At 48.5% G+C, this 22,949-nt stretch overlaps 1 protein-coding gene across 7 annotated transcripts in view; it reads right to left on the bottom strand.

Annotated features, from left to right (window-relative positions):
* thrap3a (thyroid hormone receptor associated protein 3a) overlaps nt 1–21,921 on the bottom strand; it is a 38,402-nt gene extending 16,481 nt beyond the window's left edge. For 3 of the 7 annotated variants that reach the window (XM_061234881.1, XM_061234890.1, XM_061234909.1), the window contains exons 1-2: nt 21,480–21,845; nt 6,909–7,062 (exon numbers count right to left, since the gene is read on the bottom strand). In XM_061234881.1, coding sequence (XP_061090865.1) covers nt 6,909–7,033 — 125 coding nt within the window. In that variant the 5' untranslated portion in view covers nt 7,034–7,062; nt 21,480–21,845. Of the gene's footprint in view, nt 1–1,714; nt 1,844–6,908; nt 7,063–21,479 lie in introns of those variants that run through there. The other 4 variants (XM_061234863.1, XM_061234873.1, XM_061234853.1 and 1 more) reach the window with 4 other exon arrangements.
* Nucleotides 21,922–22,949: the final 1,028 nt, after the last annotated feature.

Raw genomic sequence — 22,949 nt, 5'->3', positions numbered from 1 at the left:
CAACCCCGTCATTTCTCCAGGGGGCATTGGTCAATGCTTAGTCTAATCAACTGCAACGCGCTTTGGGTAAAAGCATCAGCTAAATGAGTGTAATGTAATGCTTTTTCAGTAGTATTTGGACATCTGGAGTTGGCGGCGCAGACACCTCGTCGAGGGGAGAAAACGTAACGCACAGCCACACAGGCCGAACTGCAGACTCCACACACAAGGACAGTCCGGTTGATCAAAAACATCCCTCCCTGGCTGAGAACCCGGTCCATTCTTCGACACCCAGGGAGGCTGTGGAACCACAGCCCACACTGGCAGGGCGAGGATCTGGTGCCAGACGAATTAGCTCCGGTGCTAAACCCCCCGTCATTCACACAAGCCGTCCAGCTGTCATTTGAAATTATACCTCAGCATCAGGTTATCATCACAGAAATGCTAGTTAATGCCAATATGAACCCAACATTGGTTTTTCTTTATGCAAATGATTCAATTCAACTTCAAAATGCAAAGTTAAAATATTTAATGGCAAGAACCCATTCCAAGATGCGGTAGCCGAGACTTTTTAATGACCAAATCTTCCCGTCAGAATTCAAAACACGATTTGGCAGGAGGACTGAAATTCTAGCTGCTAGTCAAATTTAGCTCACCGCACTTCTCTCCCCTCCCCTCCCCCAGAGAAAGCCTGGTCGCAATGAATGGAAATTTCTTTTCTTTTTTTAAGTACTTACAGAGACATGCAAATACACGTTTCGTGGAATATAAATTTTGCTTTAGATTGGTAAAACATTTAACAGCTGTGGTATGTGAGAAGTTTCAGAAAGCTTGATGAAAAGAAACCAAAAAGTGGTTAAAAACGAAAGAAGGACATCTTCTTCGTAACTGGCTTCATACGTGTACTCGGAAGATTATATTTAAAGAAAAGAAAAGGCACGAACAGTGAAAAGCTCGTTATAACGTTATAACGGACATTTTAAATTCGGTGATGGCTGCTTTAAGCACGAGGCTGCAATGCCAGCCGCGGTCTCACGATGGCACTGTATCGCCGTTGGAGCTCCACATTGCGACGGGCGAAAAAAATCAACAGTCTGTGCTGGTCAAAAGACTCTCGGCTTTCCGTTGACACAAGGCAAGCGAAGCATTTACCCAACACACAGGTTTCTTTAACACGTCAAGGGTAAATATTTTTATTGAACGACTTCACTTCAGCACATAAGGATGGGCATCGAACGCGCCCCATAAGCGAGCAAACACAAAATGAGATTAACAACATATAACTGGTGCGCAGTCATTTACTGGGCACTGAAGACATCTGTGCTCGCGTAATTCGGAACACAGCCACCAAAATAAAAACTAAAATATAGATTCTCTCAGCATATATTCTCACAGTAAGCAATCCACAAACGAGTAAAATATAAATAAACGTGACCTTAATGCCCAGATTTCTTCGCCGCATGCACACGTACACACCTATAATAAGCAATTGAAGGTAACAACTTGAAACAACAGCCTCGCCAGAAGCATACATGTAAAACAGCTCACGTCTAATAAAAAACGCACACGAGCGCACAGACGGAGCACGGGCTCGCTAAATAAAACCAGGAAAGCCCACAAAACTTGGTTTAAGTTCTAAATCGTTTTCCGTCTTAATCGCAGCCAAAACATATCGCCGACGTAATCCGCCTGAAATACCCCGCAGCAGATGATCAGAAAGCGACTCGCTACTCACCCGGTGCGTTTTTTCATTGGAATACAGCGCTAACCGAGCAGCATTCGCGGCGGCATCGCAAACTCGCGGCGGCGTGAGCGTCTCTGTATCTCTTATGAGCTCGGCGCTGGAGAGGCGCGGTCACGTGTTCCAGATGGGAAACATTTCTACTGTAATCCTCCCAGGCGATGGGAGGGGCGGGGCCGGGGCTACGCTGCCTGCCAATTACAAAACAGGGGCCTGCCCAAAATCTATCCTAAATGGACCAATTGTTAGCTTCGATTTTTTTTATTTATGTCTATTTTTTGAGAGGATGGGGGAAGGGGGGTTAATTGTCTTTTAACATTAATTGAAGACATACTGCGCGGAGGATCTATTGCCAATGACAATTCTCTACACCGATGATTAAACCTGAATGGTACAGCAATGCAAATAGGAAATACTGTAATCAGATTTAAGTTGGTTCAAGTTTCTTTGGAAAAAAAATAAAAAAAATAAAAAAAAAATCTGAAGATGAATTGTAAAAGAAAAGCCGAAACAAACGTCGCAGCAGCATGATTGAGAAACAGTACTCTTCTAGAGCAGTAGCTTACTTAAAAGGTTTGAAGCAAGTCCAACGAACGGCCTACAATTTCATCCACGACCCAGATCTCAGTCCACAAGCAAACCTGCTGGCCGCGCCTTTTAATTTTTAATATATATATTTTTTAATTATTGCTTTTTGTTACTACCAACACACTGCAAACTCACACGCAAAGACACCCATATTACCGTTGCAGTGGTCACCGCCGCGTTAATGCAAACGGGAGACGTCACAGCAAGCACTTTCCCTTACACCGACCGAAAGCACCACAAATTCGCAGGTCTTAGGGGATTTATTATTTTAATTATTTCCGTATCATTTACCTTTACAATAGATGGTTTTAAAATGTAAAATATGTAAACGTAAAAATACACTTCAACACATTCGGTCGAGGAATTTTTTTTTTTTTTCATTTGACTGCTTAAAGACGTAAAAATAACTTCTGATGTGCACTTAAAAACACCATAACTGCGAACATGGGGAAGTTACTGGGAAGTTGCTGGTTAGACTACCGCAAGCGCTCACACGGCCGACGTAGCCTCGCAAGCTAATGCCAGCAGTGTCAGACGAGAGAACTAGTGCAAATTATACAATCCGGCTCGTCTGATATTAAGTTTCACGTGAAACAGTGTGACGATCGTAAAGGACGGAGCCCGTTGTACAGTGTGGAAGGGCCTTACTGCAGCCGGTTCACGGTTCGCGATGTACACTTTTTAAAATATGCACGGAAATAAATAACAAATAAAAAATACAAAAATACAAATTAAACCGATTTATGGACACCTACGTTTTTACAAGAGTTATTTCTCAGCCGCCTTAGTCCCAGCCTTAACGGGAGGGGGAGGTGTCATGCACTCTTAGAAACAGTAGAAACTACCGTGCCTGTAGAAGCAGCCAGACACTCTTATCACAATCAATTTCCTGAGTGTAAATGCTCCCAGAACTCCAGACATACAACGCAGCCTGTAGTTATGTAGCCGACTTCACCTCAGGAATAACGCGCCGTATTCCAGACGGGACGGCCAGGTTTCAGCACAGGAAACAAGAAAATGAGGCGCGCGTCTACAGCTCGAAAATGAAGACGATGACGGAGGGGCGGGGGGAAAAAAAGGGAAAAATGAAACTCAATTTTATTTAATGAAAGGGAAGAAGAGAGAACAGTGGTGTGCTGAGTCGGCACAATTCGGTTCCAGTTGCTTCGCGGGAACTCGAGCTTCGCGAAGTGCAGACGGGAAGAAGGAAAAAAACGCAATAAAAACCAGGGCTCAACTACAGTCCGTAAGGAGAGGATTGTGCGGGTAAATAATCGCTGGCGGGTAACAGTCAGGGGTGAGAACTTTAATGTGAAGTGAGTTATGGGAGGGTTTCCATGGAGATGATAAAGTGGAATGGCCTCGCAGGTGTAATATATCTGGGGGGGGGGGCACGCCTATCGAAAGCGTTTCTTGCAAACAGCGCGTCCCCGTTGTCGTGTCTCGGTTTGACGGTTCTGACACAGCCATTGTAGCCCGTGATGGGGAGCTTACTGCAGGGACCGTGGAAACGGAAATCAATAGGCTGGCGTTATACCTGTCAGCGGCACCTTCCAGAAGCAGAGGCGAAAGGCGTTTCACTCCACGCTTAACACACCCGACAGAAGAAGAGAGGGGCCACTGGGTAGAGTACACTGGCGGTCAGCGCATGCTGTGAAACCTGTGCTGCGGACTTTCACTACAGAATCCTGCGAGAAGCTGGCAGTCACAAACACATCCCCTGGCATCGCTCACCACCACGACCCCCCTCCATCATCCCCCTCCACGATCCCTCCCAATCCAGATTCCGCCCGTCCTTCGAAGGACTGGGATGAGTCTCCCTTCTCATACCTCACAGACAGACACAGACAGACACGCACACACACACACACACACACACACACACACACACACACACACACACACACACACACACACACACAGACACACACAGACACACACACAGACACACACACAGACACACACACAGACAGACAGCTCCGGTCATAATCACTCACTCCACACAATCTCAGCAGCGTGTGAGATAGCAGATCCTGGGATTCCTAAAAATACCGCAGAGCTCTGGCTTAGCTCAGGCTTGCGCTCCGTTGTCATGATCTCTCTCCGCCGGTTTCGGCCCTCAGACCTGCAGGAAGCAGCGGGGGGCTGCACGCTCATTATTTTCTCCGGCGGAGAAACGCACAGGCCTCCTTTAGGGTCCCGGCTCCTGTTTTCTCCACGTTAACCCCCCCCCCCCCCACACACACACACACACCCCCCCCCCACACACACACACACACACACGCACACACCCCCCCCCCCCCACACACATCTCTCTCTCTCTCTCTCTCACTCACACACACACACACACACACACACTATCGCTCCTCTTCAGACAATGTACAGAATGTTCTTTCTCTCCCCCATCCCCCCATCCCCCCTCCAAAAGTCTGCTTCATCTCAGCCACAGGATTTATAATACTCTAAACCTGACCCTCCTGCTTCTCCCAAACTGGCTCCCCCCTCTCCTACTCATCCGCCAAGGCAACATGTTTATGGGGCGGCCTGTAGCCTTGTGGCTACGGTGCACGGCTGAGAGCCAGAAGGTTCAGGCCCTGGTGCAGAAGATCAGGGAGGCTGCTGAGCCCTTGAACAAGGCCCTTAACGCCTCGCTGATGGCCAGGACATCATCATTAACATTAAAGAGACACCTCCGACCAAAAGGAACAGACACATCCTCCGCAGTGTGAGATTTGGGGGGGAGGGACATCCGGTCACCTTCGATACTGTCCTCCTGTCTCTCCCACCCCCTCCCTGCAGACCCCAGGAGTTCACAGTTGACCAGCTAATTGAAGACAGCAGGGACTCTCACTCTGACCCAGAGAGGGCTGGTGTGGGTGTAGGCTTTTGTTCCAACCAAGCAGCCACACACCTGACCCTACTGATCAAGGTCCTACGCATAGGCTCTAATGCAGGGGTGTCAAACTCCAGTCCTGGAGGGCCGCAGTTGGTCTGTAGGTGTTTGTGGTTTTCTTTCAATCGGCCTCGAGAAGAAGGTGTGTGGACTCTTTTGCCAATGTAAGACTTTGAAATGTATCTCTCGTGCTGAAACACGCCAAAAACCAGCAGACACAGTGGCCCTCCAGGAGTTTGACACTCCTGCTGTAATGGCTGATCAGCAGAATCTGGTTTGTAAACCGCTTGGTTGGAATGAAAGTCTGCATCCAAACCGGCCCTTTCTGAGTGAGACTGAGTAACCCTGCCCTACAGCACACAGTACCCCCGTCCAGTTTGATTTCTTAAACTGTGGTCCAACCCCTCTCCGAATAAGCCACTTCGAGGAAATAAACATGAAGGACTAGATGCAGAAGGACCAGAGATCCAGTGTGGTTTTGAATACAATCGCTTTTTACTCCCCCGTTTAGGGTTTCATCTGACATTGTACACCAGATTTCACCCTGTTCCTGTTCACTCTCCATTTCCCCACATCCCCTCCCCCGTCCCTGGGTTTTACTTCAACATCCTCAACCCGAAATATTACGCAGTAGCAAACGGTCAATCCGGTTTTACAAGCCTACTGCCAATCCAGTGTCACAACCCTGAGGGATTATTATTATTGAAACTTCCATCCATTATTTGATATGATTTTGATTAATTTGTATTTATTTTTTTATTATTATTATTATTTTTAATTCTGCTGTTTTCAGAGACGCTTAGAGACAGCGATTCCACAACACGAGTGGAACAGCTTGTACACATCTCGGGGTGTGATGTGTGGCACAGATCACCCAAGCCGGGACCAGGTGTCTAAAGACACATCCCGACGGTTCGAGAGTACGAAAATAAACCAGAAACCCCCTCGAGGCACCTCGGCAACCTCACGCTCTCTCCTTTGATTAAAAACACGAGAGATCGAGGGAGAGAGGAAAAACAGAAGGGGATAGACAGGGGGGATAGACAGGGGGATAGACAGGGAGATAGACAGGGGGGATAGACAGGGGGGATAGACAGGGGGATAGACAGGGGGATAGACAGGGGGATAGACAGGGAGATAGACAGGGAGATAGACAGGGGGGATAGACAGGGGGATAGACAGGGGGATAGACAGGGGGATAGACAGGGGGATAGACAGGGGGATAGACAGGGGGATAGACAGGGAGATAGACAGGGAGATAGACAGGGAGATAGACAGGGAGATAGACAGGGAGATAGACAGGGAGATAGACAGGGAGATAGACAGGGAGATAGACAGGGGGATAGACAGGGGGATAGACAGGGGGATAGACAGGGGGATAGACAGGGGGATAGACAGGGAGATAGACAGGGAGATAGACAGGGAGATAGACAGGGAGATAGACAGGGAGATAGACAGGGAGATAGACAGGGAGATAGACAGGGAGATAGACAGGGAGATAGACAGGGAGATAGACAGGGAGATAGACAGGGAGATAGACAGGGAGATAGACAGGGAGATAGACAGGGAGATAGACAGGGAGATAGACAGGGAGATAGACAGGGAGATAGACAGGGAGATAGACAGGGAGATAGACAGGGAGATAGACAGGGAGATAGACAGGGAGAGAGAGAGAGGGAGAGGGAGAGGGAGAGATGGGAAGGGTACCTGTAGCGGTGTTTTCGGGAGCGGGAGCGGGAGCGACTCCGGGATCGGGAGCGGGAGAAAGAGCGGGAGCGGGAGCGGGACCCGGAGCGGGAGCGGGAATGCGAGGGGGACTTCGCCTTGGACATCCCCGTGGGCCACGTCCTGCAGTCTAGGGCTGAAAAAAAACACAAAACGCCAACATTAACACCCTCACGCTAACAAACCTCGCACGTGTCGATTCGCGCCCGTTAACGGGACGCCGCGATGTCACGAGGGGCACGGGAACACAAGTGTGAACCCAGCGCCCAGCCATTCTGGAACTACTGTACTCTTATCGTAAGGGACATATTAATGCAGAAATATACTTTCATACTTTGCGACGCCACAGGATGACGAGGACAAAGGCCAGGGCAGGCAGCTTCACAAACGCAGGAACACTTTTACCGTCATATTTCTGTTTCATAAATCAGTTATATAAAGAGAAGAAGTTGTCAGCCCATCTAGGGGCAGCTTGTCGCCTCATGGCTAAGGTTGGGACCCGGAAGGTTGTTGGTTCAAGCCCTGATAAGATCGGCACAGCTGTTGGGCCCTTGAGCAAGGCCCTTAACCCTGCATTGCTCCAGTGAAGATAGTCTAATCAACTTGAAGTTGCTCCGGCTAAAAAGGGTCAGCTGAATAACGAATTAAGTCAATCTGACCGTGCTGCTACAAGGCTAACGTGCTAACACTACAAGGCTAACGTGCTCACAGAGCATCTAGGCAGGCTGAGAGACTGAGTCACCGTGGTCGCCACGGTAATGAGAATGAGGCTGACCATTGTGTAGGGGGTACAAGCAAACACTGACTAACCCCTCAGAAACGCAACACACGCACGCAAACACACAGCGAAGTATCCAGAGGAGACCCACTGTATGTGGCTAGATTGGCTGAGCTCAGCTCTCAGCCATATTCTCTACTGCAGACGGCAGACCACAGATTTCTGGCAAACGCCTGGTTAGAACAGTCCAATGAGGCCTTGGCTTAAAGCGCAGTTGTGCTGCCCTCTAAAAGGCCTGAAGCTCTATCAAAGAAGAGCATTAACACATTCAATCCTAAGAGTGCCACACAGCACTCTTGACCTTTTAAACCAATCAAAACGCTACACTATGGTTTTGAGCTCCTATTAAAACTCTATAAAAGTCTCTCAACCTTCTCGATTTTCTCACTGAAAGCCAGAAGCCCTCAGGATTTGGCTGAAGCTGCTTCATATTGGACTCGGGACTGAAGGGTTAAGAGGGTCGTATCTCTGACAGTTGCGCTTGCCTCTTAAAAGCTCAGTAAGTTAGAAGAAGTGCTCTCTGATAATAAAATCCTAACTTTGCATTTTCTCATGAATTCTTTTTTCATTTTTTTTTTTTTTTTTGCATAGTTCTCCCAGTAGAAAACCAGAAGACCAAAAATCATGAAGTCTGTTAAAAGAAAAAGAAAAAACAGGTTCACACCAGAATGGAACATTTTAGCAGAAAGGAATCCAGTAAATCTAAACAGGCATAGCATGTCGTAGCATAGAAACTGTAAATTTGCACAAAAAATGCCTATTCCCTAAAAGGAGTCCTGGTGTGTCTACATAAGCACTATACGATCCATACGCGTTCTGTGTATGTTTAAAAACCTCAGACTACCAGCATTTTCCCCATCGCAGCGATTTTTAAGGCAGACTGCCAGAATAAGGCAGATTAGCCATTTTAAACAGGCAGACGGCCATTAAAGAGTCGGACCGCTTTAACAGACCGGCCGTTTGGGAGGAATGTCTGGGGTCAGACTCTTGGATGTGTATACAGGGAACCCAACACCCCGGACCCGAGTGCTTCTCAGCGCTGTGTTCCCTCTCATCAGGCCGGTAACCTCGCATTTTACACGTAACTTTAGAGTCGCTCGTCAGAGGTGAAGATGTCTCTCTGTCTCTCTGTCTCTCTGTCTCTCTGTCTCTCTGTCTGTCTCTCTGTCTCTCTGTCTCTCTGTCTCTCTGTCTCTCTGTCTCTCAGCTGCTCGTGAGCACTGACTCCGCGCGTCAGATGAAGGAAAATCAATACGGAACAGACAACAGGTGCCTGATAAACACCAGACAAAAACAGTTTAAAAAAACAGCTTGTTATCAGAAGCAAAACAGCACCCACAGTGTGAGACACAAGTCTCAGACGAAGCCCTGCAACAATACACCAGTCAACACTTCTCTTCACAAAGTTCACAATTAAACACCAGCAGGTTAAACGCACCAATAAATGCTCTCAGAACGGAGTTGCAGGGTGCCCTGCAGAAGTGGAACAGGGGCAGAAATCAACCCAAAAAACCCTGTAACACACACTGCATGTAATACATACGGGACACGTGCTTCAAAAGTTCTCGTTTTTTTTTTTCAACGGTAATTTAATAGGATAGATCAATGGAGAAAACTCAGCTCTGCAGTGCAGACCTGGGGAACCCATCAGATCTCTGAAATACTGGCTCTCTCTCCGTCGCATCCTGACCCCCCTATGCCCCCCAAAACGAAGCCCCTGGGCCTAACCCCCCTCCCCCCGCCCCGCCCCACCGTGGTCTCTCTGGGCCTAGGGCTCAGGGCCTCACACTGGGACTGACGGCCTGTTATCATCGCGGTATGTCTGCAGCGGATGAGGAAACAGGCCTGGAGGAATGATCCATCACTGACCACCGCTGTCAGCGAGACCCCTCAGCTTTCTAGAGAGTAAAATATGCACAAAATAAACATCCAGCTTTTATAGAGCAAAATATGCATGACATAGAAGACTTGTAGCTTTCTAGAGAGCAAAATGTATATGAAATATAAGATTTGTAGCTTCGCATTACCAGTGGCTTTCAAGCGCTGGCGTTTAGGTTGTGCAATGCAGTTTTCAGTATCTGTTCTCCCGATCTTCGGGGAACGGCTTGCCTGGCGCAGTATAAATAGCAGGAAGAGTGAAAGTGGATCTCAGAACCGCAGAAGAGGTCATGAAAGAGGCTCCCCGCTGGGGCGTGAGTCACCAACACGCACGGCAGCCCCGCGCACTCAGAACCATTCTACAATAACGGATAAACAAACGGAGAAAGATAATACAAGCCCAGGAGACCTGCTCAGCGCAAACATTTAAACAGGTTTGGGAATGACGGAGACTGCATCGGCTCTGTGGGAGCTCCGGAGTGACGGGGTCCCAGCTGAATGTTGGCTGTGGAACAGAGAGGTTCCTCACCGCGGGATTGCAAGGCTTTGTAAACGGGCCCCCTTTTTCTAAATAATAATCTGATCTGAAGCCAAAAGACCAGAAGACGTAAATGATCATAATCTGAAAGTCATGGGGTCTTCTTTGTGCATTAGCATACAGCGCAAATATCCGCATGGAAAAGAAAATGTAAAAAAAAAAAAAAATGAGAAAGTCAAAACATATTTAGTGTGTTTGTAAATGCCATGGGTGAAATGCTGCTTTAAGCTCAAGGACGAAGTTAAACCGCCAGCAGATTTGGTTTTTATACTGCCATTGTTTAAGGGAACTTCCAGCTATTATGCAATTCCCAGTATTTCCCAGGGAAGTCTAAAAATTTTCCAGGGCCATGGAAAAAAAAAAAAAAACATTAAGTGTTCGAAAGACCAAAAACGAAACCTAGAGTCTTTTTTAAAATGCGCCACTTGCATTCTACAAACTTCAGCTATTTGGTGATACAGACGCGCTCTCCCATTAAAGTATACTGGGCCATAAAAAGTATAAAAAGCAATAAATAGTTACACAAAATAGCCCTCTTAACAATGCCCTCAGTCAATCCCTAACAATCTCTGGCTGCACACTGATTACAGTGGCACTGAAATTGGTCTGGAAAGTCAAATAAATGATCCGTTAAAGAGGCCTAATGCTTTTAATTTCCTGTCATAACACACCCAAATTCACTTTTGCCCCTTTGAAGGTCAAAAATACCTGTCCACAGCCCCCCTGTAAAATACATGATAAATACTGCCATGAGATCGGCACCCTTTGAGGAGTGGGCCTTCACCAGATTCTCTCTAAGAGCCGCAAAGCTCACAATGATTGCGGTTTCGTTCCTGGACAGATCCGAGGGGATTTAGCTGCGGGTTGGGTGGGAGGGGGGGGCACAGAGGGAGGGGGGTGGGCATGGCAGTCAGGCGTAGGATCTGGGGATCGGAGTGAGATCCCCCCCCCCCCCCTCCCTTTATTAAGCTCTTTCGTTGGAGCGGAGTTGTTTTTGGCTCCCGGACAGCAGAGGGATTTTTCTGGAAGGTGCCGTCTTTGACTCGAACGGGGCGACGGTGGAAAAATAGAGTCTGACTCCGAGGGCGCGAGAAAATATTTAGATATGGGAGCGAGTCGTGGGTTTGGCAGAGGAGCTGCTCGCGCCCCGGCCAGCTCTGGAGCGGTCAGCGCGGTCCAACCCCGCGCAGAACGACTCAGACCCCGGGCGCGACCGTTTGACATGACACAGGAAGCTGGGCCGAAAACCTGCAAATCCGAAAATATCTGTTCGGCGAGGTGAGAAAAAAAAAAAAACGTCCAAACGAAAATCACAAGTCCCACCACAGGGCCCCATCGACCAGGCAGAGAACACTACATTACCTCACATTATATTCATTTAGCACACGCTCTTATCCAGAGGAACATACAACAAAGTGCAAAGTGCATACCCATAGCCAGGGACAAGAGTGCTGAAAGACCCGAGAGGGAAGTGCAGTTTCAAGTGCTCGAATGCTCACATAGATTATAATCAGAAACTGACCAAGAAGTATCAATACCACAGTTTAGATAACTATACCACAAGAATAAATGCTTGACTTCAGAGATAAAACTGGTTTAATTCATATGGGTGAAAGGGCACGCATGCATGCAGACACAGGCGTGGGGGGGCGGGGGGAGCCAATGACGGCCAAGGACAGCTGTGGTCTCTGTCCTGTGTGATGCGAGGGCCTTGGCCTAATAGCAGGGATTAGAGCATCTAAAGAAGCCTTCAGCAAACATCTGAGCTAATCACACACTGTCCATCACCCTCACACACACACACACACACACACTGTCTACCACTCTAACACACACAGACACACCCTCCCTCCTCTAACACACACACACACACACACACACACACACACACACACACACTCCTCAGAGACAGAGAGACACTCACACTCACACTCACACTCACACTCACACTCACACTCACACTCACACACTCCTCAGACACACAGAGACAGAGAGACACACACACAGCAGCAGCTGCAGCACAGACCGTCACCTGTTTATTTCACTTGGGGAGAAACTGGCCGGAAACAATGAGAAGGCAATGTGATACACCCACGGGGACACTGGTGTGAGAAAAACTCACTCACACTCTCTCTCACACACACTCTCTCTCACACACACTCTCTCACACACACTCTCTCTCACACACTCTCTCTCACACACACACTCTCTCACACACACACTCTCTCTCACACACACTCTCTCTCACACACACTCTCTCTCACTCACACACACTCACACACACTCACACACACACACACACACACACACACACACACACACACACACACACACACACACACACACACACACACACACACACACGGCTGTCTGGACACAGGCCCCTCTGCTGTAGTGATGGGTATGTGGGGGGGTTTGTTGGCATTCATCACAAACCCCCCCAATGCTCCGCTTTCCAGCATCCTGACTGCTGCAGCAGCCCCCCCCCCCCCCGTTTATCAGGAAATAAAAATAAATAAACTAACGAAGTGCGCTATCGTTTTCCGTCCCTGTGGAGTGACTAAGGGGAGTGGGGGGACTTGTGGTTATTTTATCACCCTGCGTGACAGACAGAGAGGCCTATTTCTGACCAAACGTCCGAAGAACGGCATTCTGGGCCGTGATGGGCATGGGGGGAGGAGGTGGCGTGTTACCGTGCCAACGCGGGCCGCCTGGAGTTCCGTCCTGGGTGCGGCCGGACTGGGGGGGCGGGGGGGGGGGGGCAGGGTCGGACACGCCGCCCTTGAGGCAAAGCGTCTCTCAACCAAAAGCCCACCGGAGGGACCAGCACGCCACAGCGGCCCACCCCAAAAACCTCTGCTTCTGAACGACAGCTGGCTCTGGGTTCCGGCGGTCACGCATCACAGGGCGAAGGCCACAGAGACTGATACAGGAAGAGGGGGAAGTCCGGGGCGGGGGCAGGGGGCGGGGGCGGGGGGGGAAACATGCAAATTAAGCCCCAGGCTGCCCGCAACGGTACCGACTTTCGGGGAAAAAAAAAAAGCCCCCATACTGAGAGAGTGTTTAGGTGTCTCTGTGGGCTGATCGTACCCAGGATGTGACCCCAGGGCAGGGCCCTCTGTGGGGCAGACCGATGACCGGGGGGGGGGGGGGAGGGGGGTGAGTCACACAGTAACAGGTGAGACAGCAGAGGAGTTTACGTTGTAATGACCTCACTTCAGTGGTTACAGACTGCGGGAGGAGAGAAATGAGCCCCCCCACCCACCCACCCCCGCCGAAACGGCCCCCCAGGACCGTCTCTGCCAGGCCGGGAGAGGAACAGAGAAAACAAAAAGCTCCTGATTATTTCCTTCCTCCTCTCTCCCTTAGCAACAGCCGGTTTGAGCGGGTCGATGAGCACCCCCAGGAGGCTGCTGGGAAACGTAGGCAGATTAGAAGCTGGCTCCGCCCACCCCCACGTCCATTAACATCCGGCTTCATCTCAACAGATCCCAGCGTTAAGCAGACGCTAACGAGAGGTCGCCTTTTCGCAGTCCACCGGTCGTCAAGTTAACGAAACGAATCAACTGAATCTGCAGAAAGGGATTCGGCCGGAATTGAAAAAACATGTCAGGATTTCCTCTATGTCACCTCCTTTTCCACAACACGCAGGTCTGCGCGGCGCTGTTTGTGCTCCGCGCTCGGAGAACATCTGTCAGCCCCTATGGAAGTGATTAAAGCAGGGCTCTGATTGATGTCACACAGCCTGGAAACGCGCTCAGAGTGGCAGCCACTGCTTCCAGGCCCGGAGGGCTCTGCGGCCGGGCCAACGTACCAGCCCGTCAGGAGAGGGGGAGGCCCGTCCAGCCAGGGCCAACGTACCAGCCCGTCAGGAGAGGGGGAGAGAGAGAGGGGGAGGCCCGTCCAGCCAGGGCCAACGTACCAGCCCGTCAGGAGAGGGGGAGAGAGAGAGGGGGAGGCCCGTCCAGCCCGTCAGGAGAGGGGGAGAGAGAGAGGGGGAGGGAGAGAGGGGGAGGCCCGTCCAGCCAGGGCCAACGCACCAGCCCGTCAGGAGAGGGGGAGGCCCGTCCAGCCAGGGCCAACGTACCAGCCCGTCAGGAGAGGGGGAGAGAGACAGAGACAGAGACAGAGACAGAGACAGAGACAGAGACAGAGACAGAGACAGAGACAGAGGGAGAGGGAGAGGGAGAGGGAGAGGGAGAGGGAGAGGGAGAGAGAGAGAGTTTTCATTCACGCACGTATAAATCCCGGGTTTTACATATCAAACAGGAAGCAGCCTACCTGCACTGTTTATGTAAACGTGCCACCCTCACTATAGCGCACTGACGCCTATTGTTCTCCGATATCGGGTCAGACCAGACGCCCTGCTCCTACACTCCATCGACGGGCTAAATCTAATCACCCCTGTCCACCAACAGCCCTGCGAATCAGATAAACATCCGCACAGATGTCAGCCACAGCTGCCGGACAGGGCTGCAAGCCTCACGTAAAGATTTGTACGTATATATTTATAAATATATATCGTACGCACAAACGTATGATGGAACGGAGCCCTTGTGGAAACCTGACAGCAGCGGAACACAGGAATGTTCTCATTCACAGTGTTCCAAACGACATCACAGAGCTCTCAGAGCCGGCGGCCAATCATCTGCGGGAGCCGCTGCAGAAAGAGGCCTCCACCAATCAGGAGCACGCTCCTGCGCCCGTCCTGTTGCTGCAGCTGAGAGAGAGAGAGAGAGAGAGAGAGAGAGGAGGAGGGGAGAGAGAGAGAGAGAGAGAGATGGAGGGAGAACGAGAGATAGATAGAGAGGAGAGCACCACAGGGGGTGGGCGAGCCATTCTGAAGCGAACAGCGAGCAGATTCCAAATCCATCCACGGACAAAACCCAGAGGCCAGCTGCATGACTGAGAACCTTTACTGTGCGCACACTGTCACACTCACACACTCACAGACACACAGACACACAGACACACAGACACACCAGTGTCCCTGCCAGCTCATGAAAGGCTGGGACCTGCTGTGAAACTCGTCACTGAATTCAGCGGTCGATACGATGGGCCCGGGCCCTGGGAGTGACACAGAGGGGTGCAGACTCCCGGCACAAAGCGTGCAGGTAGTGCTGTTCTGCACGCTACAGCGGGAGGAAGCTGAGCACACCACACCGTGCAGAGAGATCAGAGGTGCAGTGGAAGGAACACAGTGTCCGATTAGCCCCATGTAAATCACATCACAATCAGGCAGACACTCCCATTGCAACGAGCCGTAATGGAGGACATTACAGACACTCCCATAGCAACGAGCCGTAATGGAGGACATTACATACACTCCCATAGCAACGAGCCGTAATGGAGGACATTACATACACTCCCATAGCAACGAGCCGTAATGGAGGACATTACAGACACTCCCATAGCAACGAGCCGTAATGGAGGACATTACAGACACTCCCAGGAAACCAGTTTGGTATCGCCATGACAACAGTGAGGACCACTCATAATCTGTCTGACATTGACCCAACGAGCTACAATGTGTTCTGCAACACAAGAAGGTCCGATTGGGGCGACCGGTAGCCGAGTGGCTAAGGATACATGACTATGACCAAGAAGGTTGGCGGTTTAAGTCCCGGTGTAGCCAGGATAAGATCTGCACAGCTGTTGGGCAAGGCCCTTAACCCCCTGGAGCAATGTGGGTTTAAGGGCTCCAAAAAAACAGGATGAACACTTAAGTACTGTATAATTTCATCTTTCCTTTTCAGCCAGTTAAACTGAAACAGAGGCAGTTATTGTGTAATGCACGGCTGTAATTTCATGTTTATATCTTTCTGGTACAGTACACGCAGGTTTATAAAATTCAGTGTCTCCCAAGGTCAGAAGTGGCACTACGTAAACCCCAAAAACAGCCCCAAGACCCTGCCAACAAGGTCCTGTTCACAGCAGAAAAATGAGAACGCCATATTAGGACTCGAAAACTCCATCCCCAGTGCCAAGGGGCCTCGGTCCCTGTACTGATCAGAGCACACTGCATACTACACACTGCACACTACACACTGCAGACCTGGTACTGATCACTGCACACTGCAGATGCTGCACTGTAGCAGAGAGATACATGATGTTCACATTCGAGACTGACACAGCGCTGGCCTGTTTGCCTGATTGTGTATTCTTATGTTCAGTTCCTTTATCTACTTCACTGCTCTGTGGTGGGCAGCCTACAGCCTATGACCGGGACCTGGAAGGTTGTTGGTTCAAGCCCCAGTGTAGCTACAGTAAGATCAGTGCAGCTGTTGAGCCCTTGAGCACAAGGCCCTTAACCTCATGTAACCTCAATAATGTAATGTGATGTGATGTAATTTAAATCTGGATGACCTAAGAGCTCAGAAACACCTGCGTTTTCCGGAAGTGTGCAGAAACAACCGTCCCTGACGTTGGCCAACCCTACGAGAAAATCAACGATTCTCAGCCAACAGATTGCACGAGCAATCAGAGAGAGAAGGACAAGAAGAAAAAAAAAAATCACACAGATCATATCATCCATCCATCCATTATCTGAACCCGCTTATCCTGAACAGGGTCGCAGGGGGGCTGGAGCCTATCCCAGCATACATTGGGCGAAAGGCAGGAATACACCCTGGACAGGTCGCCAGTCCATCGCAGGGCACACACACCATTCACTCACACACTCATACCTACGGGCAATTTAGACTCTCCAATCAGCCTAACATGCATGTCTTTGGACTGTGGGAGGAAACCGGAGTACCCAGAGGAAACCCACGCAGACACGGGGAGAACATGCAAACTCCACACAGAGAGGCCCCGGCCGACGGGGATTCGAACCCAGGACCTCCTTGCTGTGAGGCGGCAGTGCTACCCACTGCACCATCCGTGCCGCCAGATCATATCATATCATATCATAATATAATATAAAATTACTGAGTCTACCAGGCTGAATTTTGGCAGCTGTTGTAGAGTCAAATCAGGAAATGCAGGTTCTGTTAGATGGCCTATAGTGACATTTAAAGAAGGTAGTCCTCAATGTGCAGTTCTCAAATCTAAACCGGCACTCGTCCAATTAAGCAGGGAGTGTGCTACTTCCTGTCCTGATAGAGGAAGTCAGAAAGGCGTCGAAACTTCAGCTTTTCAACCGAACAGGTCAGGAGCATTTTTGGCCCATGAGTTCAAATCCACCACCTACTAGGTATGATTAAGACCCATTTCCTGTGGGGTTCTGGGCACACGTGAACACACCATCAGAACACTGGTGATCAATCCCCCGCCCGGGCTGTGTCGAAGTGTCCCTGAGCAAGACACCTAACCCTCAAATGCTCCTGACGAGCTGGTCGGCGCCTTACATGGCAGCCAATCGCCGTTGGTGTGTGAATGTGTGTATGAATGGGTGAATGGAGAAGCATCAATGGTACAGCGCTTTGGATAAAGGCGCTATATAAATTCCAACCATTTACCATTTACATTTAAGATGAATGCAAGCGACTCAGGTCTCTGTTAAACGGGGAAAATGCTAATGAAGAGGTGCGGTGTCTCCGCTGTGTCTTACAGAGGCATCACACGCCAGGCACAGCGCTACAGAACGTCAGCTTTCTGACTTCATAAAATACCGCCTCATTTTCTCCAGCTCTCCGGAGCCAAGAGGGAAGCTGCTTCTCTTCAAATGTCAGCCATTTCACAGAGGGAAACCGGCCTTCTCTGCCAGCAAAATCAACTCCATTTTTCCCCCCCCCAAACAATGTTATTGAAGAGTTTAACTCAATTAAGAGTACACAAACCCTTGGTGTGGGAGCTACAAATCAACTGCACGTTTTTGGAAAGGCTGGCTAAGGAAGACGCACACAAACGCACACAGCATCGGACCAACAGCGCAGTTGCACAATCTGTTGTCAAACCTCACATGAAGAGCCGGTCACGAAAGCCAGATAATCAGACCGATGTTGAATTAATGACCCAACTCCACCCCGCCTGCAAAGCCCATTTCTCCGAAACAGACAGGGCGCGCGATTACAAGGCCATCGCTCCTGCAAGCCATCAGATGCCGAAGAGATTTGCATTCGTCAACTTCACGCCAGGTATGCAAAGAACAGAGTGGAGCATAACAGGGAACAGGGCTTCAAACAGGGCTTCAGACTCAAAGGCTGTGCATTCAACTGCCACGTGGGCGACTGCCCTCGAGCAAAGCACGTAGTAAAATATTTCAGTAAAATATCCAACCGTGAAAAAGAATTGGGTGTTTAAAATTTTTTTACAAATTTAAAAAAGAGGTGGAAAATCCAGGTTCAGAAAAAATCCTCCCTAGTCTCCTGGACTGCCCACTGCTCCTAAGCAGCTAGGATGGGTCAAACGCTGAGGACAAATTATACCGGGAGACAATCAGGGTTCAATAAATAATATTATTGTTATTATTATTATTATTATTAAAAGCGAAATCAGCTGGCGGAGTTCAAGGGTGGAAGAAACAAACGTCAGGATTTTACTTTCTGACCCCTGAACTCTGTACCTCTGGTGAAGAATGAAGGCTATTTAAGTCTCTCTGGATAAGACTCTTTGCTGAAGGCCTAAATTAAACACTCCCTAGCATCATCGCTTGCCAAAATGTTATAATAATAAAAACATTTGTTAATTAGCAGCTGCTCTCGTCCCAAGTGACTTACAGTTGATTAGACTGAGCAGCCTACAATCCCCCCTAGAGCAATGTGGGGTTAAGGTCCTTGCTCAATTATTAATAAATAATAATAAACTCACTCAGTAACACGTGTAGAGAGGCACAGAAGCTGGCAAGACATTACATTACATGTCATTTGGCTGACGCTTTTATCCAAAGGACTTACAGTTCATGAGACTAAGCAGGAGACAATCGTCCCCTGCAGCAACGCAGGGTTAAGGGCCTTGCTCAAGGGCCCAACGGCTATGATCTTATTGTGGCTCCACTGGGGATCAAACCACTGACCTTGCGGGTCCCAGTCATGGGGATCGAACCAGTGACTTGCGGGTCCCACCTTAATCACTACGCTACAGGCCACCCTACAGAAGACATAAGGATTCATCTTACACCAAATTGCACACGCTACAGTGAAGCCACATAAAATAAAGTTTGCCTATGACCAGAAAGAAACAATGATTGCCTACTAATTTTTTGTTAACACCTGAACAGGGCACAACGAAATTCTACTGAAACTGAGAAGTACAAACGGTACTTAAAGACGAAATCATGACTGGCAAACGAGAGCGAAATTAAACGGCTTGTAGCACTGAAAGGCTGGAAAGCACCTTGTGCTGAATAACCAAAAGAGAGAAGTCACACTGAGCTTCTTCTTTTTTTTCCTGAAACCACAAAACCTCTGCAGGACGTGGAGCAAGCGCGACCTTTGATTCAGACAACAGAGAAACTGTTTCACCTCATTTGAATGACCCCCTGCCCCCACCTGCCTTGCACAAACAACACTTATTTTCTTTTTCAAACCCAGAAAGAGCCAGGGAAGGCAGGATGGGCAAAGTGTATGTTTGCATTTGAGATCAAATATTGACAGAGACACATTGAAAAAGCAGGCGAATAAATGTGCTTCTCAGCCGCGCTACAATTAAAGAGACGCCTATCATGAATTTGGGGTTTTTGATGGGGCACATATTTCCGTGGCCAAGCAGAGGGCGGGCCGTAGCGTAGTGGATAAGGTAAATGACTGGGACACACAAGGTCGGTGGTTCTAATCCCGGGGTAGCCACAATAAGATCCGGACAGCCGTTGGGCTCTTGGTCCAGGGGAGGACTGTCTCCTGCTTAGTCCAATCAATTGTACGTCGCTCTGGATGAGAGCGTCTGCCAAATGCCAATAATGTAATGTTGGAATATAAAAAAAGATGCACAGAACTCTGACCCCGAAACGCGCAGACTGCACGATACTATAGCGTCCTGGCTAAATTAAGAGCACAACGCTGACAATGTTATGCTCCCATCTGGGCCACCACATAAATACCATCAAAGATGAGGTTCGCTGAGCTTAAATTGGATTTCGCTTGACAGAGAGATGAGCGCATAGCAAAGACCACCACAGCCCTGTGACATTGACACTGGCATGACATTTGGCTGGTAGTATAGGGCGACACCAGTCGCCTTTCACAAAGCATTAATCATGTGCTCCTAGCGATCCGGCGCAGGTCCATCTGCCAGTAGAGCCCATCGCACCACTCAAACTGGCCAAAACAGAACCGGACCCCAGCCACAATCGCCAAACAATTCAGTCAGATCGACTTACTGCACGGTTACAGACGTCCAGTTACCAAACTATCCCCGAACCTATATACAATAGAGTGTAAACGTTAGTCTACCGCTGTCGAGACGCAAATAAATTTAGTGCATGATTAATTATACTACGAATTATAAATCTAGGCTACTGTCACCGAACGAGCTAAGCAAGTGCTAGCTAAACTTTTACTTTCGCTTAGCATTAACCAGCGATTTACACATATTTGGCTACTGTTAGCTAGCTAGCTAGCAAGCTAGCTAACGATCTGAAAATGTGATAACCACCTAGCTGCTTAATTTACCATAAATGAGTAAGCTTCAAGTTAAATAGCTAGCTAACAATGGTGCTTGTGAGAAAGGTGCTCTTTGATAGCTAGCTAGTGGCTAGTTCTGTGTGGTCAACATTGCTAATTTAGCCAGCGACAGCAAGACTAAATGAATGGCAAAGCAAAGGTACTAGCTAGCCGATATGACACTTGACGTTAGCTAGCTAGATAATGATGCTGAATGAGATGTCAATGGTAAAGCCCCAGATAAATTGGCCCGCCAGTGAATATTTAAAAAATGTCACGCTAGTTTAACATTAGGTAATCAAACATTTACACAATAGGTACACCCGAGCTACTTCACTGACGCCAATATAAATGGGAACCTTTCGCAAGCTTGGCAAAGTTAGCTTTCTAACGTTACCTGACGTTTGGCCTTGTTTTTCTTTATCAGACTAGACCACAGTCTATCGACAACCAATTTATTTTATTCCAGTAAATCTATGGACAAATGGATCACTTACTGCTCATGTCAAATAACGTTAGGCTGTTTCATGACATCCAGACAACTTTAGGCAGCAATGTGCAACACTTGCCAATGGTCGTCATCAAGCTAGCTAGCTAGTTTCAACCTAGCTTGATAACGTCGTCGGCTAGTTAGCTAGCCAATGTTAGCTAGGCTAGCCTATATATTTGCACAGAAGCTGCAAAAACCGCAGCTGGAATCGAAGAAAACATCTGCCGTGGTGGAGGAGGTCCTCACAAGCGTTGCAGCCTTTGCAGCTAGATATCCCAGTAGCTAGCTAGCCAGCTAATGGGACCTGGCAACATGAATCCCCACTTACCTCCGTTTCAGTTTAATCGCTCTTCTCCACGCCGTATTAATGTCGTCGTTAACGCTGGCTAACTTGGTAGCTCCGCTAGCTAAGCTAGCCAGATTGCTACCGAACACACAGCAAGCTATCTCTTCACAGAACAGCCTATTTTTTTAACCTCCAAGCGCTACCATCCGTATACGCGACCTGTACAAAAAATGAATGTAGCTATGCTAGGAAGAAAGCGTGCATGCTATGTGCGCTTCACTTTGTTGTCACATCTCTCGTAACCCGGCACGCTACGTGCAACGAATGAGAACAAGAGCAGTTAGCTAGCTCTAACTTACTTTCGTTTCCAGAAGCTTGCTAGCTATCTTGCAGACGGCTAACGCCACTTCGCGCCGCACAAGAGGGGATATTGCACTCGAGTACAAGCGATGAGGTCAAATTTCCTTCCTGGTTTTCTGGCTCTCCCTGTCAAACAAGTTATGGATGATATCGACCCTGCCCCTTCGGCTTAAAGGAGCAGGATGTCCACCGCTCACTACGAAGGTACCGGTGTCACCAATCAAGGAGGTTCAAACTTAATTGAAGTTCAACTTTTATTTTAAATACGTCCACAAAGGAAGAGTGTTTCCTTTCATTAACCAACTGCACTATACGGGATTTTTCGATTGGACAACGAGGTACCATTTTAATATTTGCTACCTTAAATTCCAAACAGGCAGAGGAGAACTTAGCTGTCATTCAGTTTTCCTTATCGAGACTACCTTCAATCTGACTTGAGCCAGATTTCAGATAATGTAAATGGTTGGTTTATCTCTTACCACTAACTCATAACTGAGCATAATTATGCCACACAGAACTGATAAATCAATTGTGGCTGACTCTTTCAACCTGCCACCTAATTGTCCCTTGATTTAATTTACAAAAATTCTCCAGTGTGTGGTGGGTGTTCTGGTGCAAAATGGCTGCCGTTGCATCACCCAGGTGGGTGCAACACATCGGTGGTGGTTGAGGCGAGTTTCCCCCTCATCACTGTAAAATTATTTTTGTGTGAGATGCAATGATCTACACCAGCAACTTAAGTTACGATGTTGCCAATGGTAACATCACTGATAATTACATGTGTTAATGTTTTGCTACACTATCACTGAAAAATATAAATATGTATATGCCCTTCATATCCAGTACTCAACATCGCATTAAGTTGGGGACACAGGCAGTACAGTATTGTTTGTTTTACATGGTCAGCCTTGCCACATTTTTAGATAGGTAGATCATTACATTTATATAGCGCTTTTCTAGATGCTCAAAGCGCTTACAATGATTTAGCCAGGACACCGGGGGATGACCTTGGCCAATGTATATTTACAGCGATAGGACAAGTACTTACTTTTAAGTACTTTCTCTCGGAATTGGAATATTGCAAAGTGTACAGGTTTAAGCATTGATACAGGAAATAGACGTTCAAAGGACACAGGTTACCATGCAACTAGC

This window comes from Conger conger, chromosome 1 (assembly GCF_963514075.1).
Source record: "Conger conger chromosome 1, fConCon1.1, whole genome shotgun sequence".
Classification (NCBI taxonomy): domain Eukaryota; kingdom Metazoa; phylum Chordata; class Actinopteri; order Anguilliformes; family Congridae; genus Conger; species Conger conger.
Note: the sequence above shows the minus strand (reverse complement) of the source record. Positions and strands in the feature narration are given on the sequence as shown.